The 24,591-nt window shown below is 44.0% G+C and overlaps 1 protein-coding gene across 2 annotated transcripts in view; it reads left to right on the top strand.

Annotated features, from left to right (window-relative positions):
* The window catches only part of CAMSAP2 (calmodulin regulated spectrin associated protein family member 2), a gene marked incomplete at its 5' end in the record, with an annotated part of 98,151 nt that overhangs the window by 41,932 nt on the left and 31,628 nt on the right, over window positions 1-24,591 (top strand). For both annotated transcript variants that reach the window (XM_079916360.1, XM_079916359.1), the window contains 2 exons: window positions 13,464-13,625; window positions 22,451-22,534. In XM_079916360.1, coding sequence (XP_079772486.1) covers window positions 13,464-13,625; window positions 22,451-22,534 — 246 coding nt within the window. The remainder of the gene's footprint in view (window positions 1-13,463; window positions 13,626-22,450; window positions 22,535-24,591) is intronic.

The following is a 24,591-nucleotide window of genomic DNA, read 5'->3' as shown; positions in this document are numbered from 1 at the left end:
TGATCATATGGCTTCCTCATTTATTCTGTTAACATGTGAATTACATTGATTGATTCTCACATATTATCACAATATATTGTGATTATCAATATATAATCACAATATATTGTGATTATCAATATAATCACATTATATTGATTCTCACATAATATATATATTATATATATATATTACATCTTGAATTCCTGGAGTTAAATTCATTTGGTCATGATGTATTATCTCTTTTATATATTGGTGGATTTCATTTGTTAATATTTTCTCAAGGGTATTTGCAGCCATTTGTATGAAAGATATTTTTCTTCTAATTTCTTTGTCTGGTTTCAGAATCAGAGTAATACTGACTTTACATGTTGAGTTGCAAAATGTTCTTTCCTCTTCTGTTTTCTGAAGGACTTTGTCTAAGATTGGCATTGTTTCTTCCTTAAATGTTTGATGGAATTCACCAGTGAACCATCAGGGCTTGATGTTTTCTTTGCGGGAAAATTTTAAAATTACGACTTCATTAAAAAAATAGGTTTAGGTGGGTAGTGAATGCTATAAATGCTGTAAATTATATTTACAGCTATAAATTTTTTTTGTTTCTTATGTCAGTTTTGGTTATTTTGTGTCTTTTCAAGGACTTTGTTCATTTCATCTAAATTGGTCAAATTTACTAGCACTAGGTTGTTCATAATATTCCCTTATTATCCTTTTAATATCTGTAGAATCTGTAGTGATGCCCCCTTTTTCTTTTCTGATATTATTAATTTGTGTAGAGGTTTATCAAGTCTATTAATCTTTTCCAAGAACCAGCTTTCATTTCTTTTTTTTTTTTTTTTTTTTGCGGTACGCGGGCCTCTCACTGTTGTGGCCTCTCCCGTTGCGGAGCACAGGCTCCGGACGCGCAGGCTCAGCGGCCATGGCTCACGGGCCCAGCCGCTCTGCGGCATGTGGGCTCTTCCCGGACCGGGGCATGAACCACCCGTGTCCCCTGCATCGGCAGGCGGACTCTCAACCACTGCGCCACCAGGGAAGCCCTCTTTTTTTTTTTTTTTTTTGCTTTTTTACTGTTTCATTAATTTCTGCTCTTAGTTTTATTATTTCCTTTCTCCTCCTTATTTTGATTTAATTTGCTCCTCTTTTTTTAGCTTTTTAAGGATGGAATCATAGGTAATTGATTTAAAAGTATTCTTTTCTGTTAAAAACACTGAAAGCCATAAGTTGCCCTCTAAGCTCTGCTTTAGCTGCAACCTGCAAATTTTGACATGGAGTCAAAAACCAGTGAATGTTGTTCATTACCATTCAGTTCAAAGTATTTTCTGAATTCCCTGGTGATTTCTTCTTTGCCTCATAGAAATTCAGATGATTTAATTTCCAAGTACCTAGATGTTTTCCAGATACCTTTTTTTTTATTATTGATTTCTAATTTACATCTGTTGTGGTTAGAGAACATATTTTATATGATTTCAGTCCTTTTAACTATGTTGAGACTGTTTTATGCCTCAGCATTTGAATCTGTCTTGGTGAGTGTTTATGTGTACTTGAAAAGAACTGTTCTTTGGTATCGTGTTCTGTAAACATCAGGTCATTTTGCTTGATGCTCTTCAAGTCTTCCATACCCCTTCTGATTTTATGTTCAGTTATTCTACTGATTCTTGAAAAAGAAGTATTAAAAACCTCAACTAATTTTGGATTTCTCTGTTCCTCTTTTTAATTCTGTTTTTCTTCATATATTAATATTTTGGCATCTTTCAAGATTTCCCCTTTTTTCAGAAGTTTGACTATGAGATGCCTATGTGCATTTTTCTTTATATATATTCTGCAAAGGGCTCACTTAAATTTTTGGTTCTATGGGTTGAAATCTTTCATTAACAATGGAAAAATCTTGGGGTTTGTTTTGGTTGTATGACCAGTTTATTTATCTATTTATCTATCATAAACTATATAAAACATAGAACTTACCATGTTACAGAGTACAGTTCAGTGGCTTTAAGTACAGTGTTGTGCAGTCGTCGCCATTACTTAGCTCCAGAACTTCCCACCGCACACCTGAAAGCCTAAGCCCATCACACCTGAAAGCCTAAGCCCACCAACAGTTCCTCCCGAACCTCCCCACTCCATTGCCACAGCCCACAGCGACCATTAGTCTCCTTTCTGTCTCTGCGGATTTGTTCATTCCGGACATTTTATATAAGTGGACTCATACAATATGTGGCCTCCTTTTGGTTGGCTCCTTTACTTTGCATAATACTTTCAAGGTTCTTCTATGCACATAGCCATACTTCATTCCTTTTTATTGCCAACAAGCATTCTATTGTATGGGTAGAACACATTCTGTTTATCCATTCATAAATTGATGGACATTTAGGTTGTTTCTACTTTTTGGTTACTATGAACAGTGCTGCTGTGAGTATTCATCTGCACGTTCTTGTTGGGATACCTGTTTTCAGTTCTCTAGGGTGTGTCATGAGAGGACTGGTTCTCCCAGTCAGCGCTACACTGTGTGTGTCTTGCATGCTCATTCGTCGGCAGGCTCTCCTCTGCTGATCACCTAATGTGTGTTAATACAGAGCTACACCATCGGAACACGTAGAGTCCAGCAGGAGGGACAGACAGGGAAGCAACTGCTTCATGGGACCTGCTGCTGCTCTAGGTGCTGGGGAACCTCCCAGAGACGCACCTAAGCCCAATCTAGTCAGAGATGGGGAGCAGTGATCAGGGAAACCTTTCTGGGTGATGCCATGTGTAGTCCAAGACCTAAAGAAATGAGTAGAAATTAGCTTAGATTTTTTTCTCATGAGTTAAACATAGTCAACCGAAGATTACATACAAAAGCACAAGAACTAAGATGTGCATTTTATTCACTGCCCGACAAGTCCTTGTGAAATCTTTAAGGCTTGGCATTTTTCTGTATGTGTGTACAGGTGCACACGTGCGTGTGCTCGTCTGTTTCGGGCTGAGCACGCTTGGTAGAAAGTGGATAACCCCGCGTGTACAGGTATCTCTGAGCCCACCGCCTCCTGTCGCCGCTTGGAGAGCCTGACATGCCACTGAGAGCTGGAGCGGTCTGTTACATTTCTAGACTTTTTCCTGTGCTGTCCATCGAAGACGTGTTCTGGGGCGGCTACCACCTATAGTTATTATTTCCTTAAACACCCTCACAGACCTTTACCTTTCGTATAAGCTGGTTAGGTCAAGAATTCAGTTACTACTGACCAAAAATAAACTGCTTCTTACTTTAACTGTGCCATTGCAACCTTCTTTTTAAGAGTGCAAACTTTAGTTAGAGCTTCAAATGTTCATAAGAAAGGCCAGTTAACCTGGGAAAGTTCAGCCACCTGTGATGTTGACTAATTTAGTACTTCAGCGTAATCTGTTTAGCAGGCCCCTAAAAGTGTACGTGAGATAGTTTCTGTCGGATGTTCAGCGTGTAGCTCAAGCTGACGTGTGTACATTTATAGAAGTGTTAACAGTCATAATCTCAAGCAATCAGTGTCTCAAGAGCTTTATTGGGGCTCAGCAATAAAAAGGAACAACCGATGGATAAATACAGCAGCTTGTATGAATCTCCACAGAATACGCTGAGTAAAGAATGCCCATCCCCAAAGCTTCATAGTGTATGATGGCATCCACGTAACATTCCTGAAAGGACAAAATTGTAAAAGCAGAGAACAGATCAGTGTTGCCAGGGTCTAAGGAGAGGGAGGGGCAGGAGGGAGGTAGATGTGGCTGTAAGAGGCCGACAGGAGGGACCCTTGGGATGGACAGCTTCTGCGGTTTAGTTGTGTCAATGCAGTCTCCTGGGTGTGACGTTACGCTGTGCTTTTTACAGGATGTTACCGTTGGGGGAAACCAAGTAAAGGGTACGTGGCGTCTCTGTGTTACTTCTGACAATTGCACGTGAACCTGTAATTATTTCAAAATAAAAAGCTTGATTTAAAAAAAGTGTATGAAGGATGGACGTTTAAGATTGAAAGGAAATGCTACAGTTTGGAGCAGAAATGGTTTGTGCCCTTTGGCAAACGCGTCTCTGCTGATGAGGCAGAGTGGTGGTGCTGGAGCCCTTTGTCGCTAGAGCAGGACAGGCTCGGGTGGCAGCAAATAGCTGTCTGCCTTTGGACTGGTTCTGAAGCTCTCTGCGGTCCAATTTCTTGTCCATGTAAGGAACGACACTGTTGTCTACCTTCCACAGTTGTGAGGATGAATTAGAGTAGGCCGGGGAAGCGTCTAATGTAGTACTTGACCTGCGATAAGAGGTCAGTAAATTTTAGCAATTGTGATCGGTTTCTGCTGCCCTATTTCTCTTCCTAGGTCTTTTGTAAACTGAATATTAGTATGTTAATTAATTCAAAATAATATATTTACATATGTCTTGTTATAAAAATGGTTACTTAATGTGTGGTAAAGCAAAATAGTAACTAAAAGAAATAAAATTTATCTTCACTTTAGATCCTAAAATTTCTCAGGAGTGGTGCTGTTTCTGGAAGGGGTGCTGCAGAGAAGCCTGCCTCACCTGGATGGCACTGATGCCAGGACAGTTTTCCGACCTCTTTGCTCTGTGTACTGACCAATCGTTTACGGGGCTTATATGTACCTCAGTTGAAGGCCTTTTATTCCTTAAGCCTTTTTCTTGATTTTATATATATTTTCTTTTTGGCTTATTGAAAACTCCTCAGTTTCTGTATCTAATTGTAGCAACAGGACTGGCAAGTATCGCTTAATTAGAACTTCATTAAGGCCGTACATTCTCCTGTACCCATCTGATGACTTGTTTAATGGACAGATACACATGTGGAATGCATTCCTTGTGTGGTATGGTTTGGGGAGAAAGCCACCAACAGTTACCTAGGAATTAAAAAGGTAAACAGAAACAGCTTATTCTGTGCATATATCAGCAGCTCCTGTTTTAGCTAGACAGCATTTAAAGCTTGCTCTGTAAACGTAATTTTGTGGGATAAGAATATCAATACAAGATTCAGAGTAAAATCTTTTTCTTTTTTTGGCGTTACGCGGACCTCTCACTGTTGTGGCCCCTCCCGTTGCGGAGCACAGGCTCCGGACGCGCAGGCTCAGCGGCCATGGCTCACGGGCCCAGCCGCTCCGCGGCATGTGGGATCTTCCCGGACCGGGGCACGAACCCGTGTCCCCTGCATGGGCAGGCGGACTCTCAACCACTGCACCACCAGGGAAGCCCAAGTAAAATCTTTTGACATGAGCGCTATGACATGAATAGGTGATGTGTTATACTCTTGATTAAATCTTATCATGTCCCATTACTGGTGATTCTAAGTTTGACCACTTTTCCCTTTGTAACCGGGGACATTATGTGGAGTGTTACTTTGACATTTGTTGCATATTGTGTTTCCCAGTGATACACCACCTAGCGGTTTTAGCATCTCTGGGTGATCTGTGCCTGAATGAATTACTGCAGTGGTGGTTGCAATATGGTGATTTAAAAATTCTCTCATTCCTTTTATATTTCGTACCTGGCATTGTTCTGTGAAGAAGAGCTTTCTCATCCTCCTTTCCCCTTTAGTGATCATCACTGTGGACTCATGGATTCATTTTGGTTTTGATTACTTGTGTTATGATTCGTTCTTGTTGTTAATCTTTTTTGTATTCATGTGGGCCCATATTTGGCCAATGGGACGCCCCGCTAGGCTGACGCCTGTATCCTTTTAACAGCTCCCCAGCAGTCTTTGAATACTTTTTTCTTTCTGACCCAACTAGCTATTCCAGGCTCACTTTGTGCTTTTCCTGTCTCTGACTTGGAATCAGCCATTCTCTAAAGAGCCTTGGGTTTATTTTAATGTGGAGATGGGCACAGGTATATTTATCGTGTTCCTGCTTCTAGGCTAGGGGAGACGTACACGTAGGATCATGAGCTCTTAGTGCAGCCTCCAGTCCAAAACTGCCACCACAGCCTTCTCTCCTTTTCATTCTTCAGAGGGGCACCTGCCCAGGGCCCTTTCCCGAGGGCAGCCCCGCGAGTGCAGTCTTGCCTGGGGACAGCTGCACTGCTTCCCGGGTCCACCTCTGCTGGCTGAGATCCACGTCCATCTGTGTCATCATGTCATCGTCCACCAGCCAGCCTCTAATTAGAAAGCACGCAGCACGTCCACACTCGCTTCTGTGCAGTTTCCCCTGCGCGCTGGGGCAGCTTCCAGCCCGGTGGAAGCCGGGCTCTCCAGGTTACCTCCTGGTCACAGAGGTGCCTACCCCAGCCCTGTTCTTGACGTAAACCGTGTTGTCGTCAGGGCACGGAATGCCCGTACTGTTGTTGTCAGCCCACTTTGCCGTTGAGGGTAGTGAAGCATAAAGAAATTGAGGGCTTTGCCCAGGGTTACGTAGGGGGTGTAGAGTCAAGGCTGCACGCAGGCACTCTGCTTGCTCGTCACCTGCGCTCCTGGACCATAGGCTCACGTAGAGAAGCAGTAAAGAGGAGACCCTGGAGGGCGGTGGGCCCCGGGACGCCCCTGACGGCGCTGGGTTGTGGAGTGACGTCACTGTCAGTCTGTCGTGCTGAGGGCCTTTGGGGGCAGGACTCCTGTCAGGATGCTATTCTGGGGCCCCTCTGACGTTTGGGGCCGGGAAATTTGTGATTTTTGATGATGATCCAGATTCAGAACCACTGCTGTAAACCATTTCCTGTGTTTACCGTATTTATTTGCCACTAATGTGCAGTCCCTGTCTGCGTCCGCCTGGTGCAGCCTCAGGCAAACATCCTTAACTTGCCAGCTGAGGTTAAATATAGTCCAGAGGAAGTGATGGAGCTGCTCAGGAGACAGCATTTCTTTCATTGGCCTGGGACTTGCATCTTGATAGACATTTGGGCTGCACTGTTTCTTGCATGTGTTCCTTTTGTAATAAAGCTTGATATCAGTTTGGTTCAACATTATCTCGGAAACAGTTCTCCATTGGGTGTGTGATTATCAGATTCACCAAGTGCAAATGACAGAATGTAAGCCAGATGCTCGTGCCGCCCTTATGGACACAGATTAAAGAGAACTCTCGACTGCTTTATTGTGCGTCCTACGGTATGTTTTCAATTTAGGCAGAGTTAAATGGCAGCTAAGTAAGCATCACTGTGCTAACAGTCCCATGCTGGTAATCATACTTTTTACCTTTCTCTCTTTACCCCATTCACATGTCTAACCAGATGCGTCCAAATAAAATCGATGTATCACTTTTGTGTGGTCACAAGCAAATGTCATTCATGTTAAGAGTTTGAACCTCACGGACATCACCTCCCTTGCCAAGGCGCCCAGTTCCACCGTTCCGTCTGGTGTAGCAGAACAACGCTGGCCCACTTTGGTCCTGAGTGTGTTTACTACAGGTTGAATACAGCATCCTTATGACCGGAACAGCCATGCCTGGATCCTCCTGTAGGTTACAGCTAAACTCTTTGCTGTCTCAGTGATAGTCTGCCTCAGTGATAGTCTGCCTCTGTTTTTTTTTTTTTTTTTTTGGCCGCCTCTCATGGCACGTGGGATCTCAGTTCCCCGACCAGGGATCGAAGCCATGCTCCCTGCAGTGGAAGCGTGGAGTCTTAACCACTGGACCGCCAGGGAAGTCCTGCCTTTGTCTTTAAGGCCAGTGCTTTTTGCTCCTTGGCCCAGCCTACTTTTTTTTTTCTTTTTTTTTTTTACATTTGTAGCAAGTATTACTATCAAATCAAATTACTCCACTCATTGGGCCAAAGACCCTTGTGATGTTAGCAAAAACCTTGCCCCTCCTGTAGCACACTACCTACACTTGTGAGTCCAGCCTACTTTTGATAGCCTGAATTTTTGATACGCTAAGATTTTCTTATCATATAAGGGGACCAACATTATGATTGGAAATAAATTGTTTTTCTGGAAAATTTCTATTCTCATACCAACTATAGAAATCTATCGCTAAGATCCTAGCTACTAAAATAATGAACGGTATCTAAGAAAGATTGTAAATAATAATCTTCTAAAGTAAACTATACCTTTTATCCAGATTAGTTGCAGCCTTAAGAAAGTGAACATAAAAAAAAAAAGAAAGTGAACATAAATATCTGTGGGAGGAAAATAGAATTCACTCAGCGTATTTATTTATTTTTCTTTTTGTCATCAATTCATGTATAGATGTTTCCTGCTTAACGTTATGTAGGAAACAAACTTATGGTAGTAAGCAAATGTTAATTTATTTTTTAATATCTAAAATACTTCACTGTCCAGAAAAATGTGTCCCTTCACCTTGAAGTCCTTCTGAAGATACTTTGCAAACACACGGATATAGCTAACTGCCTAACTTAGACCTAAACGGTCATTTTTGAGGTATTTGCACTGGAAAAGGGTCAGCAGAGCATCATAAATCAATCTCATCTTTCGGGGGGGTAACGACTTGAGGTGTAATCGGCACACCATACAGTTCATGCATTCTAAGCGTACAGTGCAATGGTTTTGGTATATTCAGAGTTGTGTAAGCATTGCCACAATCCATTTTAGAAAACAACATTGTTTACCGGGTTCACACATGTTGTGGCCCATGTCAGGCTTTGTTCCGTTTTATTGCCGAATTATATTCCATTCAGAATATCATGGCGGTATCGTTTTTGCTTATCCAGTCATCAGTTGATGGACGTTTGGCTTGTTTCCACCTTTCTGGCTCTTACAAATAATGCTACTCTGAATATTTGTGTACAGATTTTGTGTGGACACGTTTTCGTTTCTCTTGGGTATAATGAACCTAAAAGCAGAGCTGCTGGGGCAGACTCTGAGAAACTGCCAGACTCTTGCACAGTGGCTGCACTATTTAACATTCCCGCCAGCGGGGCACAAGGGCTCCCATTTCTCCACATCCTTGCCAGTGGTTGTTATTATCTGACTTTTTTAATTATAGCCTTCCTGGTGGGAAGTGGTAGCTCAGTAGGGCTTTAAGTGCTGTTTTCCTTGTATCTCCATGTAAATGAAGGATAAATGAAAATTTTGGTGAACTTGTTTATATAAATAAATGATGTGTAAAATATTATTTTCTGAATCGGAATTAACTTTGACAAACTATAGCGTGATATGTATATGCTGTTGTGTGCCATTTTAGCAGAATAATTCCAATTCTTCCTGTTCGTGTCCATCTGTTAAGTCTGTTCCCTCCCGTGTCCCTCTAAGAGGGCTTGGACACGATTGGTGCACTGGCCACTGCGCCACAGGCCTGAGTTCAGTTTCGGAAATATTTTCTTAGTCCTGCGTCTGATAAAAGAATAAAAAAGCCATGAAATAGTAGAACTTGGATGTTATTAATCTGTGAGGCTCATTAACAGCCTTCTTACCTACAACACTTCGATGCTCTTCTTTATTTAATAGCCTTGACCTTCATTTCTGATACCTAAATGTAAATCATTTTTGTCTAGACTCCACTGGTCAGAGATAACAAAAATGTAACCTGTAACCCAGATCTAGAAGCTAGTAGAGGCCTCAGTGAGTTCCCGGGCCTCCTTGTCCTTGCCTTTTTCACTAAAATGCAGGGAACCTTCCTGCTTTCCTTCCTCACTAGCCTTTCTGCTGCTGCTCCTGGGTGGCGGGCTCTGCACTGCCACCGCGGCGCCCAGCCCTGGGGTCTGCAGGCTGCTGCTGGGCCGTGCGAGCTCCGCACCTCCTGGCTCTGTAACCTCGGACAGGTGGCTCCGTTCTCTCATCTGTAAAACAGGTTTAATAAGAGTGCATCTCACAGCGCTGTGTTATCAAGTGAGTTGACACAAACGCGGGAAACATTGCCTGGAGCATAACACTCAGTGCTAGCTGCCGTTATTGTTATTCTGACCTCAATGCTTTGGGTAAACAATTAAATGCGTGTATTTTATTTAGAGACATAAATCGTCCCAAATGGATTGAGTGTAGCCTACAGCTTATCTTTCACTGTCGATGCTTTCTAGAGTCATTATGTATATAGTTTCTGTTATATATAATTCCTAAATTTACTTCTACCTCATAAAGTTAAGGGGTAAAAAAAAATCATAATAAAATTTGAAGGTTCTTAGTTTAAAAGTGGGTGAACGTCTTACGGAAATATCTGTAAACACTGTAGTGGAATTTTTTTAAGTCTGTTTTTAAATTTAGGAAGTGAAGTAATCAGTGAGATGAGCTTTGTTCTGAAAATGTATTACTAATTATACTTAGCGTTTACTATCCTAAGTTTTGAAGTAAACTATAGATTTTTAATGTATTTTTTGCATATTATAACAAGGTCATTTCTAAGTAAGTGTTATTTTTATTCATTCCTTTTCCTTCCTGTTTTTTATATATATATATATTATATGTATATTCAAGGTGTATATGTACATATGCTTACGTCTGCCCATTTATATGTATATATTTATTTTGAGCATTGCTATAGTATGGCATTGTTTCTTCTACTCAACATTGTACTGTGCGCATTTTCCCCTATTGTTAAATAGCTTAGGATGGCATAAATTGCTCATTGTGGTGGTAACATTGCTTCCTTTCTTGTTATATACAATTCTGTAACGGTCAGTTTCATTCCTACAGCTCCGTTTTCGCCCTTAAATTGTATCTGTAGAATAAATTGCCAAGAGAAAGAGTCTTAGTGAAGAGGAGGTGAATGGTTTTACAGCTCCTGAGATGTTTTCCCACATTTTTGTTCAAAAGAGTTATGCTTTGTAATGCTGTAAATACTGATTACTGAGACTTTGCCCTCAAAACCTTGTGCTGGGAACAAAGATGAGAAAGACGGGACCCCGCTCCCTGGGGCTCGAGTGAATAGAGAGAGGACGCAGAAATCACCTGAGTGGAAGGGCGCGCTGCGGTTGATCCCGTGTCCACTCTGAGTCTGAAAAGGAATTGGGGTCTCTCTCTGGACAGTAGCCGCCTGAAAAAGAGGGAGAATGTGAAAATATGACTTGAGGTTCAAATAATGATGCTGATTTTTCTTTCTTGCATATGATGTCTGTTTACCATTTCCAGAACATATTTCTTGCCTAACTATTGGTACGTGACTTAGCTTCTGCCAACCGCACGACGCAGTAGGAGGAGCACATGGGTTTGGACGAACTATTTAATTTCTGGACCTTCAGCTTCCTCACATTAAAAACATAAACGATGCTCCCTTCAGAGCTTTAAGGGTTATAACAAATGTATATTATCTCCAGCCTCACTTCCGCAAAGATTGGAACTGGAAGAGCTCGTATGTTAATAAAGCCCTCAGCACAGCACCGCTTCGGACAGAGCACCTGCCTTCCTGTAAACACCGCTAAGCTTTCAGTACGCTGGTCCACCACCTCCAAGTCAGAACCCACTTCCTCAGCCTCCAGAGTCGAGCTAGCTCTTCGCCCTTTATGAGCAGCAGGCCAGCTCCTTTCCTTCCTTCAGCCCGTGCTCGCTGTCAGTCACCGTGCGAGGTGTAGGAGTGCGAAGATGCTCAGACAGTGCCCTTGCCCTTGGGGTCTCGCTGTCTCACCAGGGAGATGGTGCCTGTCCTGCAGCAAGACAGTCTGTGGTCCTCAGCCAGCTTCTCGTTAGCCTCATCCGGGGAGCTTCTTACAGATACTGTTTTCCGTGCCCTGCTTCAGATAATGAAGTCGGAATTCAGTGCACGTGTCACTAAACCTTTTGTGCTCATCATTTCACAATATCTGTATGTCCAGCCTTCAACTCACACAGCGTGGTATTTCAGTTACATCGCAATAAAACTCAAAGAAGAAAAGGATTTCATGCAAGTATAAATAGTATACTCACTCTGTAGGAAGAATGATCCATCTTGATTGGAAAGGGGGTCGGAAAGAGGGTGACAGTCAGACCAACAACAGGACTTAGTCTGCAGTGTGAGGTGGCGACAGCAGGTGAGGGCATGGGAGCTTGAAGCCTGGCAACAGGTTTGGGGAGCAGCAGACACTCTTCTGAGGCTGTTCTAAATGGAATGTAGATTGGGGGAAGGAAATGCGGGTTGTAAAACTAGATTGATGGGGAGGGGCCTTAGACTTTATTATATAGAAGATGAGATACACTTTAGGGGAGCATGATATGATGACGTCTCTGATATGATGACGTCTCTGATGTGGAAAAATAACTAGTCCCTAGTTGATAACATCTTCAAAAATAAATTCCACGTGGATTTAAAGTATCAATAACAGAAAAGGTAGAGGATACTATTTCTATATTCTTGGGGGTGTGCGGGGGGAGCCTCTTGTAAACTTGGGAGAAATTCCAAAGTCGTGAAGGAGAACGTTAAGATTGACAGGTTTTACCGAGTAAATACTTAGAACTTCTCTGCAGCATAATACATTCCGAATAAAGTTGAAAGTCCAAAGACAGGCTAGGAAAAAGTATTTGCTACCTGAATGATCCAGAGCTAATGTACCTAATAAATAATGAGCCCTTACAAATCAAGAAATAAAGAAAGGTGAGTATACCTAAGAGAAAAGTAGGCCAAAGACATGAGCAAGCAGTTTTCCAAGGAAAAAATACAAATAATTGCCCAACATACAAAAGATGCCCGTCCTCAGTCAGAGCAATGCAAAGCCTGAACAAGAGTGGGGTTTTTAACCTTCAGACCGATACAGATGATAAAAAGGGAATGATGTCTAATGTTGGCAAACAGCGTGGGGAAACAAGCACCCTTGCTAACATTCTTGGGGGATGTGAAAGTTGCTGCAACCTTTCTAGAGGGCAGATAAGTGATTATTTCTCAAAACTTAGCATGCGGTTGCTCTCGGGCCCAGTAGCCCCATGGTGGAGAATCGTCCCTGGAGACACACAAGGTTGTAGCATTGTTTGTGACGCCAAAGAATAGGAAGCAGTGTAAATTCTTACCAAAATTACATTTTTGGTAAGAATACGTACCAAACCGTAGATGCTCTTGGGAAACAGGAGGGGGAGAGGGTACTTTCGAATTTAGATACTTTGTAATGTTGGGAAATGTTAAGAAACACCCCCTCCCCCCATATAACGTTTCTGATTGAAACCACCCCTCCCAAAAAGCAGCCACAAAGGAAAGACTAGAAGTCCTGTGCTGTGTGCAGAGCGTGAGGAAGAAGTTGGAGCCACAGGACACTCAGGATTTTTGCCTTGTTCAGGGGAATGGAAGCGGAGCCACCAGACCAGGAGGGTAGCCTTGAGAGACAGCTTACCAGTAGCATGTGTACATTTCTACCACGTGGACGAGAGGAGTGAGGAGAGCACTTACTCAGAGACTGCTCTGAAGTTTGAAGTTGCGTTGCCGAGCCGATGACCGCGACATTTTCGAAGGCAGGACAAGAGCAAAAGGAGCGTGCTCTGAGCAGGAGATAACGAGTGTCTTGAGCATAGGTCCTCAGGAAGTATCTGAGTGATAGATGACTTGGGTTCCGTCAGCTCACCTCTGGCCTGGACCATTTGTGCTTTCTCACCAAGGCTCGTCTTCCATAGCCTTGAGTTCTGCTCCTGTTCGTAAGGAAATATTATTAATGTGTAAACATATAGAAGCAGCCGTTTCTGACGGTTGTTCTCGGTTTCTGTTTCCAGAGCGCTCACCTGGCCATGATGGACACCCTCATGATGGCTTACACCGTGGAGATGGTCAGTGTGGAGAAGGTGGCCGCGTGTGCTCAGCAGTACTCGGCCTTCTTCCAAGCCACAGATCTGCCCTATGACATTGAGGATGCCGTCATGTACTGGATAAATAAGGTAGGGATATGCTCCCTCGGGTAAAAAAAAAAGTCTCAGAACCAGAAAACATCACACATCCTCACTCTGCTGCACACTGAATGTTTGTGTCCCCCTGCCCCCCAGCTCATGTGTTGAAGTCATAAGCCCCAATGTGGTGGTGTCAGGAGGTGGCTAGGTCGTGAGGGCCTGACCCTCATGCGTGGGACCTGTGCCACTGTCTTTATCAAGAGACCCCAGAGAGCTCCCTCGCCGCTTCTGCCGTGTGACAACGCGGGCTCACCAGACACAGTCTGCTGGCGCCTTGATCTCAGACTTCCCAGCCTCCAGAACTCTGAGAAATACATTTCTGTTGCTTACAGACCACCCAGTCTGTGGTATTTTTGTTGTAGCAGCCTGAACAGACTAAGACAGGTTCCATTACTCTTTTTGTTTGAAATCAAAGTGAAAACGAAAGTTGTGCGATCTTACTTGAAATTTCCCATTCCCTTTAGACTTAAAAATATATATATACTGTTAAAATGATGGAAATAGATTTTATTTATTCCACAATATCTGTAGTTACATTTAATGATTAATCTAGTTCATATTAGATTATTAGAAAATTCAGAGCCCTCCAAGTAGGGAACTAACTATATGCTGCAAGCGCTCAGTAAGTGTTTTTTACATCCAGGAATGAAGTAAGTTTCTCATTTCCAACGAGATGATTTTTAGGTTTGCTTGGCTGACTTGCATAAGACTATATAGATTGTAGATTCCTCCTCTTGGAAATTTTTATAGAGCTGTGATTACTTATTTGTGCTCTGAAGATGCTTCAATTGTCGATTTGTCGCTCCCTTTACCAATTTGAATAGTCAATTCCTCTTGATTCTCTTTCGTTTACAACTGTAACCCCAGAGAAATCAGACCTTATCTGTGAGCAAGACAGACCTGAATGGATTGAAAAGCAGTTGCATCTTCAGGTGTCCTCCGCTGAGTGCTTGCGTGGAGCTTGTAACAAGAAGCTAAGTGTGAAGACTCCTGCACCTGCCATCGTGGTCTGTAGTATCGGCGTCAGTGTCAAATGCCCGTGTTGGCACTCTGCCCTCCACTCGTTAGCTGTAGGGATCACGGTCCTATCCTGGACCCACTCATCGTCAGAAACCACGTGGCCTTCACGACCCACCGCAGACCTTCCGTTCTTGATTAACTCTTTTCCCTCACTCTCACACCCCCACTATTAAAAACGTTCACCTTTGGCTTCCCTGGTGGCGCAGTGGTTGAGAGTCCACCTGCCGATGCAGGGGACGCGGCTTCATGCCCTGGTCCGGGAAGATCCCAGGTGCTGCGGAGCGGCTGGGCCCGTGAGCCATGGCCGCTGAGCCTGCACGTCCGGAGCCAACGGGAGAGGCCACAGCAGTGAGAGGCCCGCGTACCGCAAAAAAAAAAAAAAAAGAAGAAGAATCTCCTGGGAGCTTGTAGGTCTGGGCCGGGGTGGAGTCTGCGTTTCTGAGAAGCTCCTGGTAATGTCGCAGCGCTGGTCTGTGGGCCGCACTCACGCTCCTCCGCCACCCGACTCCCTCCCTGTCAGGTCGTCCTCTAAGAATAAGGCTGGTCTGCTGTCTCCCATCTCGGTAAACAAAGCTTCCCCATCCACCTCAGACCCTGTTTCTCTGTTCACAGAACCTCTCCGTCCCCTCCCCCACTCCCACCCTGAAGTCGCTGCTGAGGCCACTGCAGGCTCCCATTGGGACAAATCCAGTGGCTGCTTTTCTGTCCGCGTCTCGAATTCGCACGTGAGCCTTGTGAAGCCCCGGGACCGCCGGGCGTTCCCCAAGCCCGAGCGCCACGCCACCGCCCTGCCGGGGTCCCAGCAGTTGTCCCCTCCCTGGGCTCCGGGGCCCCTTCCTGCTCGCACTGTGCAGGCCAGCCAAGGATCTGTGGCAGTTTCCGTGTGGGTTGGGGTCCCCTCCGTGAACGAGTCCTTCCGGCCAGGCTGCTCCTCCTTGGTACCCAGCCACGCCAGTGACTGACCCCTTTGCTCCTCAAGCCACCGGGGCCGCAGCTCCCTGCTGGAGTCCAGCCACTCAGCCTCGCGTGGGTTGAGGGCAGAGCCACGCAGGCCGACCGCGCTCGGCGCGCTCCTCCTTCAGCGGCTCCCCCTCCCGCTCCTGCCGTCGTGTCCAGGGCTCTCCTCGGTGTCCCCGGGAAGCTCCGGGTGACACCTGCTGCCTCAGCAGGACCAGAGCCAGGACCCCCAGGGTGTTGCTTTCAGGCCACTCGGATCATGCTGAGTTCACATCTTACACTGAAAATGTCAAGTGGACCAGTGCCGACAAAGTACCCCCCAGCCCGACCCAGGTCAGGACCTTCATCCCAGCTGCGGGGCTCACCTCTGGCCCTTTGGACGCGATGCTTCCCGTTCCTGGGTGGCCCATCGCCCAGCCTTTTGTGCGGCTCGGTGCCTCTGCGCTATCATTTCTCAGCTTGGATGGCGCTCTCCTTCGCAGCCTGTCCAAAGTAGGCACCTGGCAAGTCTTATTTTCTACTGTGATGCTCTGTTTCCTTTATAGCACTTTTCCGAGTTTAATCCTTTGAACAAACTAGAATAATCGATGTGAGGACAGGCACTGTGCCCATCTTTCTTTTTTTAGTGGTAAGTGCCTGGACTAGTGCCGTGTTTGGCAAAGCGGTGGTGTTTAATACATCGAAGAGGGAGTTTAAGCCACAGAATCAGGCTCGGCGCTGTAGAACTTCCGGAGTCTACGGAAGATAAGGAGATCACCTGATTCGGAACGTCCAGCACCTTTAGGCAGCCGTGTCCTCTTCCGTTTTCAGGTCATGATTGGAACCAGTTGATTGAACCTGCACCTCAGAGTAGCTCAGAGTAGCTTTTTCTCGCCGGTTCCACCAGCCCCGGTGTCGGCGTCTGTTCTCTGGGTGTGACGTCACCTTCCGCTCTCCTTCTGGCTCTTATTTTGCCTCATCCTGACCTAGTTGCCTTTTCTTCTGGATAATACAAGTATAAAAAAAAAAAAGCTACCATAGAAAAATGGGAATTACAGGGCTAGAATAGTTATCAGCATTGTTGACTGTAAATGAGCTTAAACTTAAAAAAAGCAAGATCACAGAGGACAAGATTGCAATGGCTAAGTCAGGCAGGGTACACGAGAGTTGTGAATACAGGCGCCTTCTGTTACTCGGCCCTACCTCTCTCTAGTTCCATCTGTAGCCCCCCTTGGGTTCAGCCTTCCTGTTCTCTTTCACTCCCTCGAACACACCGGGCTTTCCCACCACAGGGCCTTTGCTTGTCTCTCATCCTCCTCTGTGTTGTGGCTGCCGCTTCAGAGCCCGCCTCTGGGACAGTGTTCCTGCCAAGATAGGTCTCCCCACTCCTGTGATTTTCTACTCACCTCTTTATTGATTTGTACCACTCCTTACAGATTGCTTTTGTGGGAGGGAGTTTTTCACCCTTTTTTCCTTTTTTGTTCCGTCTCCCTTGTTCCGTGAGGACGGGGACTAGACTGTATTTATGCACCATTGTGTCCCTATAGCCTCTTAATATAACGTCCGGAGTTCAGTAAGTCGCTGTTGACTGTGTGGATGAGTAAGTGAAGGAATAGTGGTTCAGAATGTTCACATGTGACCAGTTTGCTTTGTGGAGAGAATCAGATAAGGACTATTTAAAAAATCATGAAGATATTTCCAAACTGACAGATCAGTTACAACTACCTGATATTGAATTTGATAGTGTTTCTTTTTTAACTTAAAAAAAAAGAAAAGAAAATAAAAGAAAATGCTAAGAAAAAGGACCAAACCAAAAACCCAGAAAAAGTTATAAACTTTCCCAGGTTTGGGCCCTATCAACCCCTCCCCCCCATAATTGGTAAATCCATCAAAATGCTTCAAGATGCATGGACGTTATGACGCCTTGTAACACATGTTGCCGGGACAGAACATTTTAGTTATTTTGGCAGCGTGTCACATTCAGCAGTAGCCCTTCCTGTTACAAACTCCTGGACGTGTTTGATAAAATGCAGTTGGAAAGGTTTATGCTACAGAGCTGAGCATCAGAGACAGAAAAGGAAACTGTCGGGTGCCAGAAACAAAGTGGGGCTGCAGGCTCTGGTGGCCTCTCAGGGGCCGTGGAGCCTCTGCCGGGGCTCGAGAGTCGCTGGGTGCCAGAGGAGGCCGTGGGTTTTGCCGGTTGCGGGAAGTTGGAACCGTGACCTCTGTGGAGACCCACCAAGAGCTCGCGCCCTCAGTGGAAACGAGCGCACCAGCCGCGATGTCGTTGCTCTTAAGTGCCACCTGGAGGCGGGCCTTGTCGGTGTTAGTGTCGTCAGTAACGCAGGGGCTCCAGCTCTGCCACGGGGCTACTTCCACGCATGGTTTTACGATGGCTGCGGTGATTCCAGAGGTCGTACACGTGCAGTCATAACGGTGCCCGGCAAAGATGAGAGTAGGGTCTTCTGGGCGCTGCTATCAGCAAAGGAACCTTCCCCCAGAAGGTCTCCCCCAGGAGGGTGGTTCTCAGGCTCACAGGGCATGATTGGAACCAGTTCAGTACACACACATCTTTAATTTTTATCCGTGAGTTGCCATGTAATTCCCATTTTTCTATGGTAGCTTTTTTTTTTTTTATACTTGTATTATCCAGAAGAAAAGGCAACTAGGTCAGGATGAGGCAAAATAAGAGCCAGAAGGAGAGCGGAAGGTGACGTCACACCCAGAGAACAGACGCCGACGCCGGGGCTGGTGGAACCAGGAAGAAAAAGCTACTCTGAACTACTCTGAGGTGCAGGTTCTAAACCACCCCCTGGCGAGAAGATGCAGCCTGTCGGGTCGTCTTGGGCTGACTTTGCATCTCCCTCCAGGTCTGAGGAGGAGGCCTCCTGGACTGAGCGTGGGGTGGGGGGCGACAGATGACCAGAAAGCCCAGTGCCAGGCCAGTGGTATCTTCCTGGCACCTGGCAGACCAGCAGAGGTAAAGTTGCTCTGAAGGTCACTTCTACACCCAAACCGTGGGAGTCCCCAGCAGTGGGGGAGGGACACTCTTCTCGCAGATGCAAAAGTACCAACAACAAGCGTTTAGGAAATGATGAAGATGCCGTCACGTACACGGGAGAGTCAGCAAACCTGACAAACAAGGCCCACACGCAGGAGCTGCAGAGAGCAGAGCAGTCTGAAAAGACAAAAATAAATGCTTGAGTGGCTGAAAATAAAACACGGAATAAAGGCCATAGGAAAGAATAAGGCAGCGTGGAGGGTATATTGGAAAAAGAATAAAATATAACTTTAGAAATTGACAATTTTAGTCGTTGAAAAAAAAAGATTAAACAGAAGATTAGACAAAGTTGAAGAGGGGAGTTAATTAACGAGAAGAAATTACCCAGAATCAGCCCAGAGAGATGAGATGGGATAGATGACATTGAGGTTAACAGACTTGCCTAGAGGCCTGATTGGAATTCCAAAAGGAGTTAACTGGGAGTGGGTAGGCTGGGGAGAGAATAATTGAAGAGACAATGGATGAAAATGTTTTACAATAGATGAAAGGCATAGACGTTCAAATTCAGGAACCATCGTGAGTTTGAAGCAGGAGAAATTAAAATAAATCCACGCCTACATATATAGCAATGAAACTGCAGAATCCACAGATAAAAGACAGTCTCTCTCAAAGGAACGCGATAGTAGACATCTCAGCAGTAATAGTTGAGCCAGAAGACAGTGCAGCAAAATCATCAAAGTGCCGAAGAAAAATAACGACGAACCTAGAGTTCTGTACTTTGGCCCAGGACTAAAGTTGTAATCGAGATTTGTTCAGACAGAGGTGGTCTATCATTCAGACCTTTGCAGAAAGAAGTACTGAAAGGTTGTACTTCAGGAAGAAAGAAGGGGAACCTAGAGGAAGAGGTGGGGTGTAGGAAGCAATGATAAAAAGGGGGGTTGGTGTGCACATGGGTAAATCTAAGCAAGTGTTATTAAAAAATCACCATCGTGCCTAATTCTGAGGCCCTTAAAAAGGAAGAACTATGTTGCTAGGTTAAAGTAACATGAGGGGTGAGAGGAGGTGATTTGAATTAAAGCCTTTCTAAGGTTTTTGTATTATTCAGGAGGAAGGAAAAAGTATTGACTGACTTTAGACTTACATCAAGGCAAGGATACACAGGACTATTTTGTATTTTTAAATGAAAAAAATTAAATAAAAGCTAGTGTCCATTTTTAAATTAATGGATATTTAAAAATGCATGTGACGTTTTAGCACATTTATTTTTAATTCATATGCCAGCGCCGGCTGTTCGTTGTATGTTCTCTAGTTCACTGGTCCTCAGCGCTCGTTCCAGCGGTGAACCGCCTCCAAGTCGCGATGGGCTCTCTGATACGCACACATCTTTAACTTTTATCCGTGAGTTGCGCAAAGAATGTCACGACTCAACTTTAGTGCTAGAACCTTCTAACCAGCATCTGGGAGCTGGCTTAAGAATTACTAAGCTAATTATCTCATTTATCTGTCTTGTGTACCCAGGTAGGTTAAATGACTTGAAGTGACCAGGTCTTGTACTTTCCGTGTAGTTTCCCTATTAGAAAGTTAATGAATTATCAACATGTAAAATTTGCTTATAATCATGAGTTTGGTATTTTGGATGATTTATGCCATTACATCAACTTAAAGTATTTTGAGTAGGATTTGTTAAAGCCCTTACAGACATGTAATACCTGGAATTACATTGGGGGTGTATTGTTTCTAAGTAAGGGCAGTAGTTTCTATTTATGGGGTCTGTGCTCTGTATTATGCACTTTACTTGGTACATTTTATACATTTTCTCTTTTATTCTCTGTATTAGTTGTTTTGCTGTAATAATTACCACAAACTTAACTGCTTAAAACTTCTGGTAGCTCAGTTATTTGCTCACTTATTATAATCATCTCAGGATTACCAGTTTCTGTGGGTCGGGGATCCAGACCTTGCTTACCTGCATGCTCCATCTTCAGGGTCTGTCACAAGGTTGGGTCAAGGTGTTGCCCAGGCCTGGGGTCTTATTGGAAAGTTTGGGTGTGGAGGGTCCACTCCAAGCCCACATGGTTGTTGGCAGGGCTTAGGTCCAGCAGTTGGACGGAGAGCCTCGGTTCCTCACTGGCTGCTGGCTGGAGGCTGCCCCCAGCTCCTTACCATGCAGGTCTCTCTGTAGGGCAGCTCGAGGGATGGCTGCGTGCTTCCTCAAAGCCAGCAGGAGAGAGTGGGGCTTAGCGTGCGAGACGTAAGCGCCAAAGTGGTATCCCATCCCCTTAGCTGTATTCTGTTGGGTAGGAGCAAATTATAGGCCCTGCCCACGCTCAGGGGGATCATTGGGGACCGTCTTAGAGCCATCGTCTCCAGACCTCTTGTGAAGTAGGTTTTATTCCAGCTGGCAACGAAGGCTCAGGTATCAGGAAATTATTAAGGTCGTGGCTTGTGAGTGGGGGTCTTGAGTCAGAGCCGGGTCGCTTCTGCTTCTGCTGTCTCTTCGGAAGAGTGTTTTACACTGCCAGGTCGGCGCCCTAAGATCTTAGAGCACAGCAGCCTACTTGGCAGTACAGCCCAAGATGAATCTGTGTGTTGGTTAAATTCCTTCTGACGCCTCGGAGTGTATCGTAACTGTTAGTTAAATTTACCATAAATTCAAATTCTTCAGTCTTTTTTTCTTAGGCACTGAACTGAATTTTAAGCAGCAGAAGAGGTTAGAAAATTATTGATTTAGTTTAGAGTTACAGTGGTTGATAGTACCATTCAGAGTTTCCAGAATGCCATTATTAATTAACTTGAACATTTGCTTATTATTACTGGACTGACCTTAAAATCAGTGATTCAGAATCCAAACTTGTCTAAACTATTCTGAAGAAATACTTTTGCACTAGACAGAGTGTCTCTTAATCATCTTGAATTATGGGCTGTTTGAACAATCTGATAGATAAGTCAGACCTTCTCCCTAAGAAGTTCCCATATGCAAAATTTTTTCATGTATTTTAACTGTGGCCTTATGACCACACTAAAACCTACTCATGATCCAGGGACATGCCTATGAGATCACAGCCTAAGAATTTGATTCAGGGCTTCCCTGGTGGCGCAGTGGTTAAGAATCCGCCTGCCAATGCAGGGGACACGGGTTCGAGCCCTGGTCCGGCTCAGAGATCCCACATGCTGCGGAGCCACTGAGACGACGCGCCACAGCTACTGAGCCAGCGCTCTAGAGCCCCCAAGCCACAACTACTGAGCCCACGTGCCACAACTCCCGAAGGCTGGGCGCTTAGAGCCCGTGCTCTGCAACAAGAGAAGCCATTGCAATGAGAAGCCTGCTCACCGCAATGAAGAGTAGCCCCTGCTCGCCACAACTAGAGAAAGCCCACGTGCAGCAACGAAGACCCAACGCAGCCAAAAATAAATAAATAAATAAATGTATTTTAAAGAAAAGAATAAAAGACAAGGAAGACATTTAAAAAAAAAAAAGAGTTTGATTCCGAGTGTTTTTGAGGAAAATAATTTTCACTTAGCAGTCCTAAAAGAGATTGTAAACTTTTTACTGAAAAAAGTTTTATTGTTTCCCAAGCATTAAAACAGAAGTTATCAAGTACCTTTTTTTCCCCCTAGCACTCCAGCTAGTACCTGACGTGTACTAGGTACTCAACAAATATTTGGTAAAGTCATGAATTTTAGAATTTCAAACAGAACACCTGTAAAATACTTTTTTCTGGTTGGGAAAATGGAATTCTGTTCATTTGCGTGGTACTGGTATTTGACATCAGAGATCCAAACACAGGCATTTTAAGGTACATGTTATTTTACTGTTATATTTGACTATAAATTCAAATTAATGTTTTTATATTTTAAGGTAAATGAACATTTGAAAGACATAATGGAACAAACACAGAAATTGAAAGACCACCACACAGTGGAAGCTTCAGGAGGCCAAAAGGTACATGTTCTTAAGAAAAAAAGGCGCCTTTGTGAGACCCTGTGTTCATATGTGTGTGCTGTTTGGGGAAGCGTTAAGAGTGTGTTCATCAAATTAGTTTTTGGTGATCTTAACTGTACCGTAGAAGGCCTTTCCATAAATACCAAGTAAGTAGCAGTGCAAAATGAAGGTTAATTGGATGACGGTGTTTAGGAAAATTTGTTAATGACTAGAGCTCAGCTTCTGACATTCTTTTGGCAAAAAATAATGGGTTTGTCTTTGTTTGATAAAATATATGAAACAGGAAAACATTTTTCAATATATCAGCCTTATAATGACTTGTAGTAAGACCAGCCTCTAAAATTACATTCCAGGAATTATAAGTTGTACATATGGTTATTTTGTGAAGGAAGAAGAAACATTAACACGGATTAATTCTTTAAACTTCTTGAACAGGCTTTTAGAGTTTTTTTTCTCCAAACACTTGTGTGTTTGTGTTTGTTATATACTAAGACCTAAAGTATATTTCCTACATCTTTTAAAATATATTATAATGAGAGCCCTTTAAACATGTTGTCTAGCATTTGAATTGAGGTATAAGAAATTATCTTATGCAGAGACTTTATTTTCCATCTGGGTTATTTTAAGTCTCTTCATTATTATACAGCACTTCTGTTCATTTTGGGCGAATGCTGCTAGTTACTGATACTCTGTAAGAGAGGAGACCGGAGGAGGGAAAGGGAAAAAGCTGGTTTGTGCATCACCAGCTGCGCCAGGCAAGTTGTGTGGAGACCACCTACACTTCTGTCTCAATCTGGTGCTTGGGGTCACAGTGGTTTCCCTGGGCTTGATTCTTGTCTTTGTTGACCACCTTCCCCAGTGGAGATCTGCACCCGCTTCCCTGCTTCCCCCAGCTCTGCCCCCGCCTTGTCCCTTGAGTCCCCCAGCCCTTTCCAGTTTCCCCCCTTGCTCTTTCCCTCCCTTTAGTAGTAGAAATCCTTGCCCTAGAGATGGATTTAATCCTGCCCCCCCCACCCCCCATTTTGCTCCTGGCTCTAATCAGGAATAAGGTTCAGCATCATCCTGCGTTACAGGATTTCCATGGAAACCTCGTTTATTATATATATGATTTAATTCTGTAGTTTTGCATACACATTATGAACTAAATGGGGATTTTATGTGCTGACATAGGATCCAGTAAACCTTGTTTCTATGGAAAAAAATGCTATTTGTGTTCCAAACAACTTCAGTTTAAGTGACCTTTAAGAAAAGCAAACTATGGTATCCAGACACTACTGGATCACGTCACTCTGACTTTTTCACAGCACTTGGCCCATGGAATTGTACATACTGACCTCACAGCCAGTATTTGCTGAGTGAGTGATTGAGTAAATGAATGAATGAGTGTGCTTCACTTAAATATTTGGGTCAGTACACATTTTTACTTGAGCACAAGCATAGCATTTATACCTTCATTTTCATTTTTTTCCTCTTTTATTATTTGTTTTCATTTACTTTTTTATTGAAGTCTAGTTGATTTACAAAATGTTGTGTTAATCTCTGCTGTCCAGCAGAGCGACTCAGTTATACACATATAGACATTCTTATTCATACTCCTTTCCATACGGTTTATCCCAGGAGATTGAATATAGTTCCCTGTGCTGTACAGTACGACCTTGTTGTTCACCCGTCCTATATGCAATAGTTTGCATCTGCTAATCGCAAACTCCCACTCCATCCCTCCCCCATCTCCCCTCCCCCTTGGCAACCACAAGTCTGTTCTCTATGTCTGTGAGTCTCTTTCTGTTTCGTAGATAAGTTCATCTGTGCCATGTTTTAGATTCAATACCTTCATTTTCAAATGAATTTTATCCTTTTTCTCATTGTGAAAATCTTTGTGAAGGTAAGTGTTCATTTCACATAGTCTGTGAAGTACAGGGGTCCTCATGAAGAGCACACTGCCAAGCACAGAGTAGGTGATGAAGCCTTGCTCTGTTACCCAACGGTGGGATTTTGGGCATTTGAACTATTTGGTTTGGCTAGAAATAGAATCATTTTATTCTTGATTTACATTCTTG

The sequence above is a fragment of the Stenella coeruleoalba genome, assembly GCF_951394435.1.
Source record: "Stenella coeruleoalba genome assembly, chromosome: 1".
NCBI classification, from domain to species: Eukaryota; Metazoa; Chordata; class Mammalia; order Artiodactyla; family Delphinidae; genus Stenella; species Stenella coeruleoalba.
Note: the sequence above shows the minus strand (reverse complement) of the source record. Positions and strands in the feature narration are given on the sequence as shown.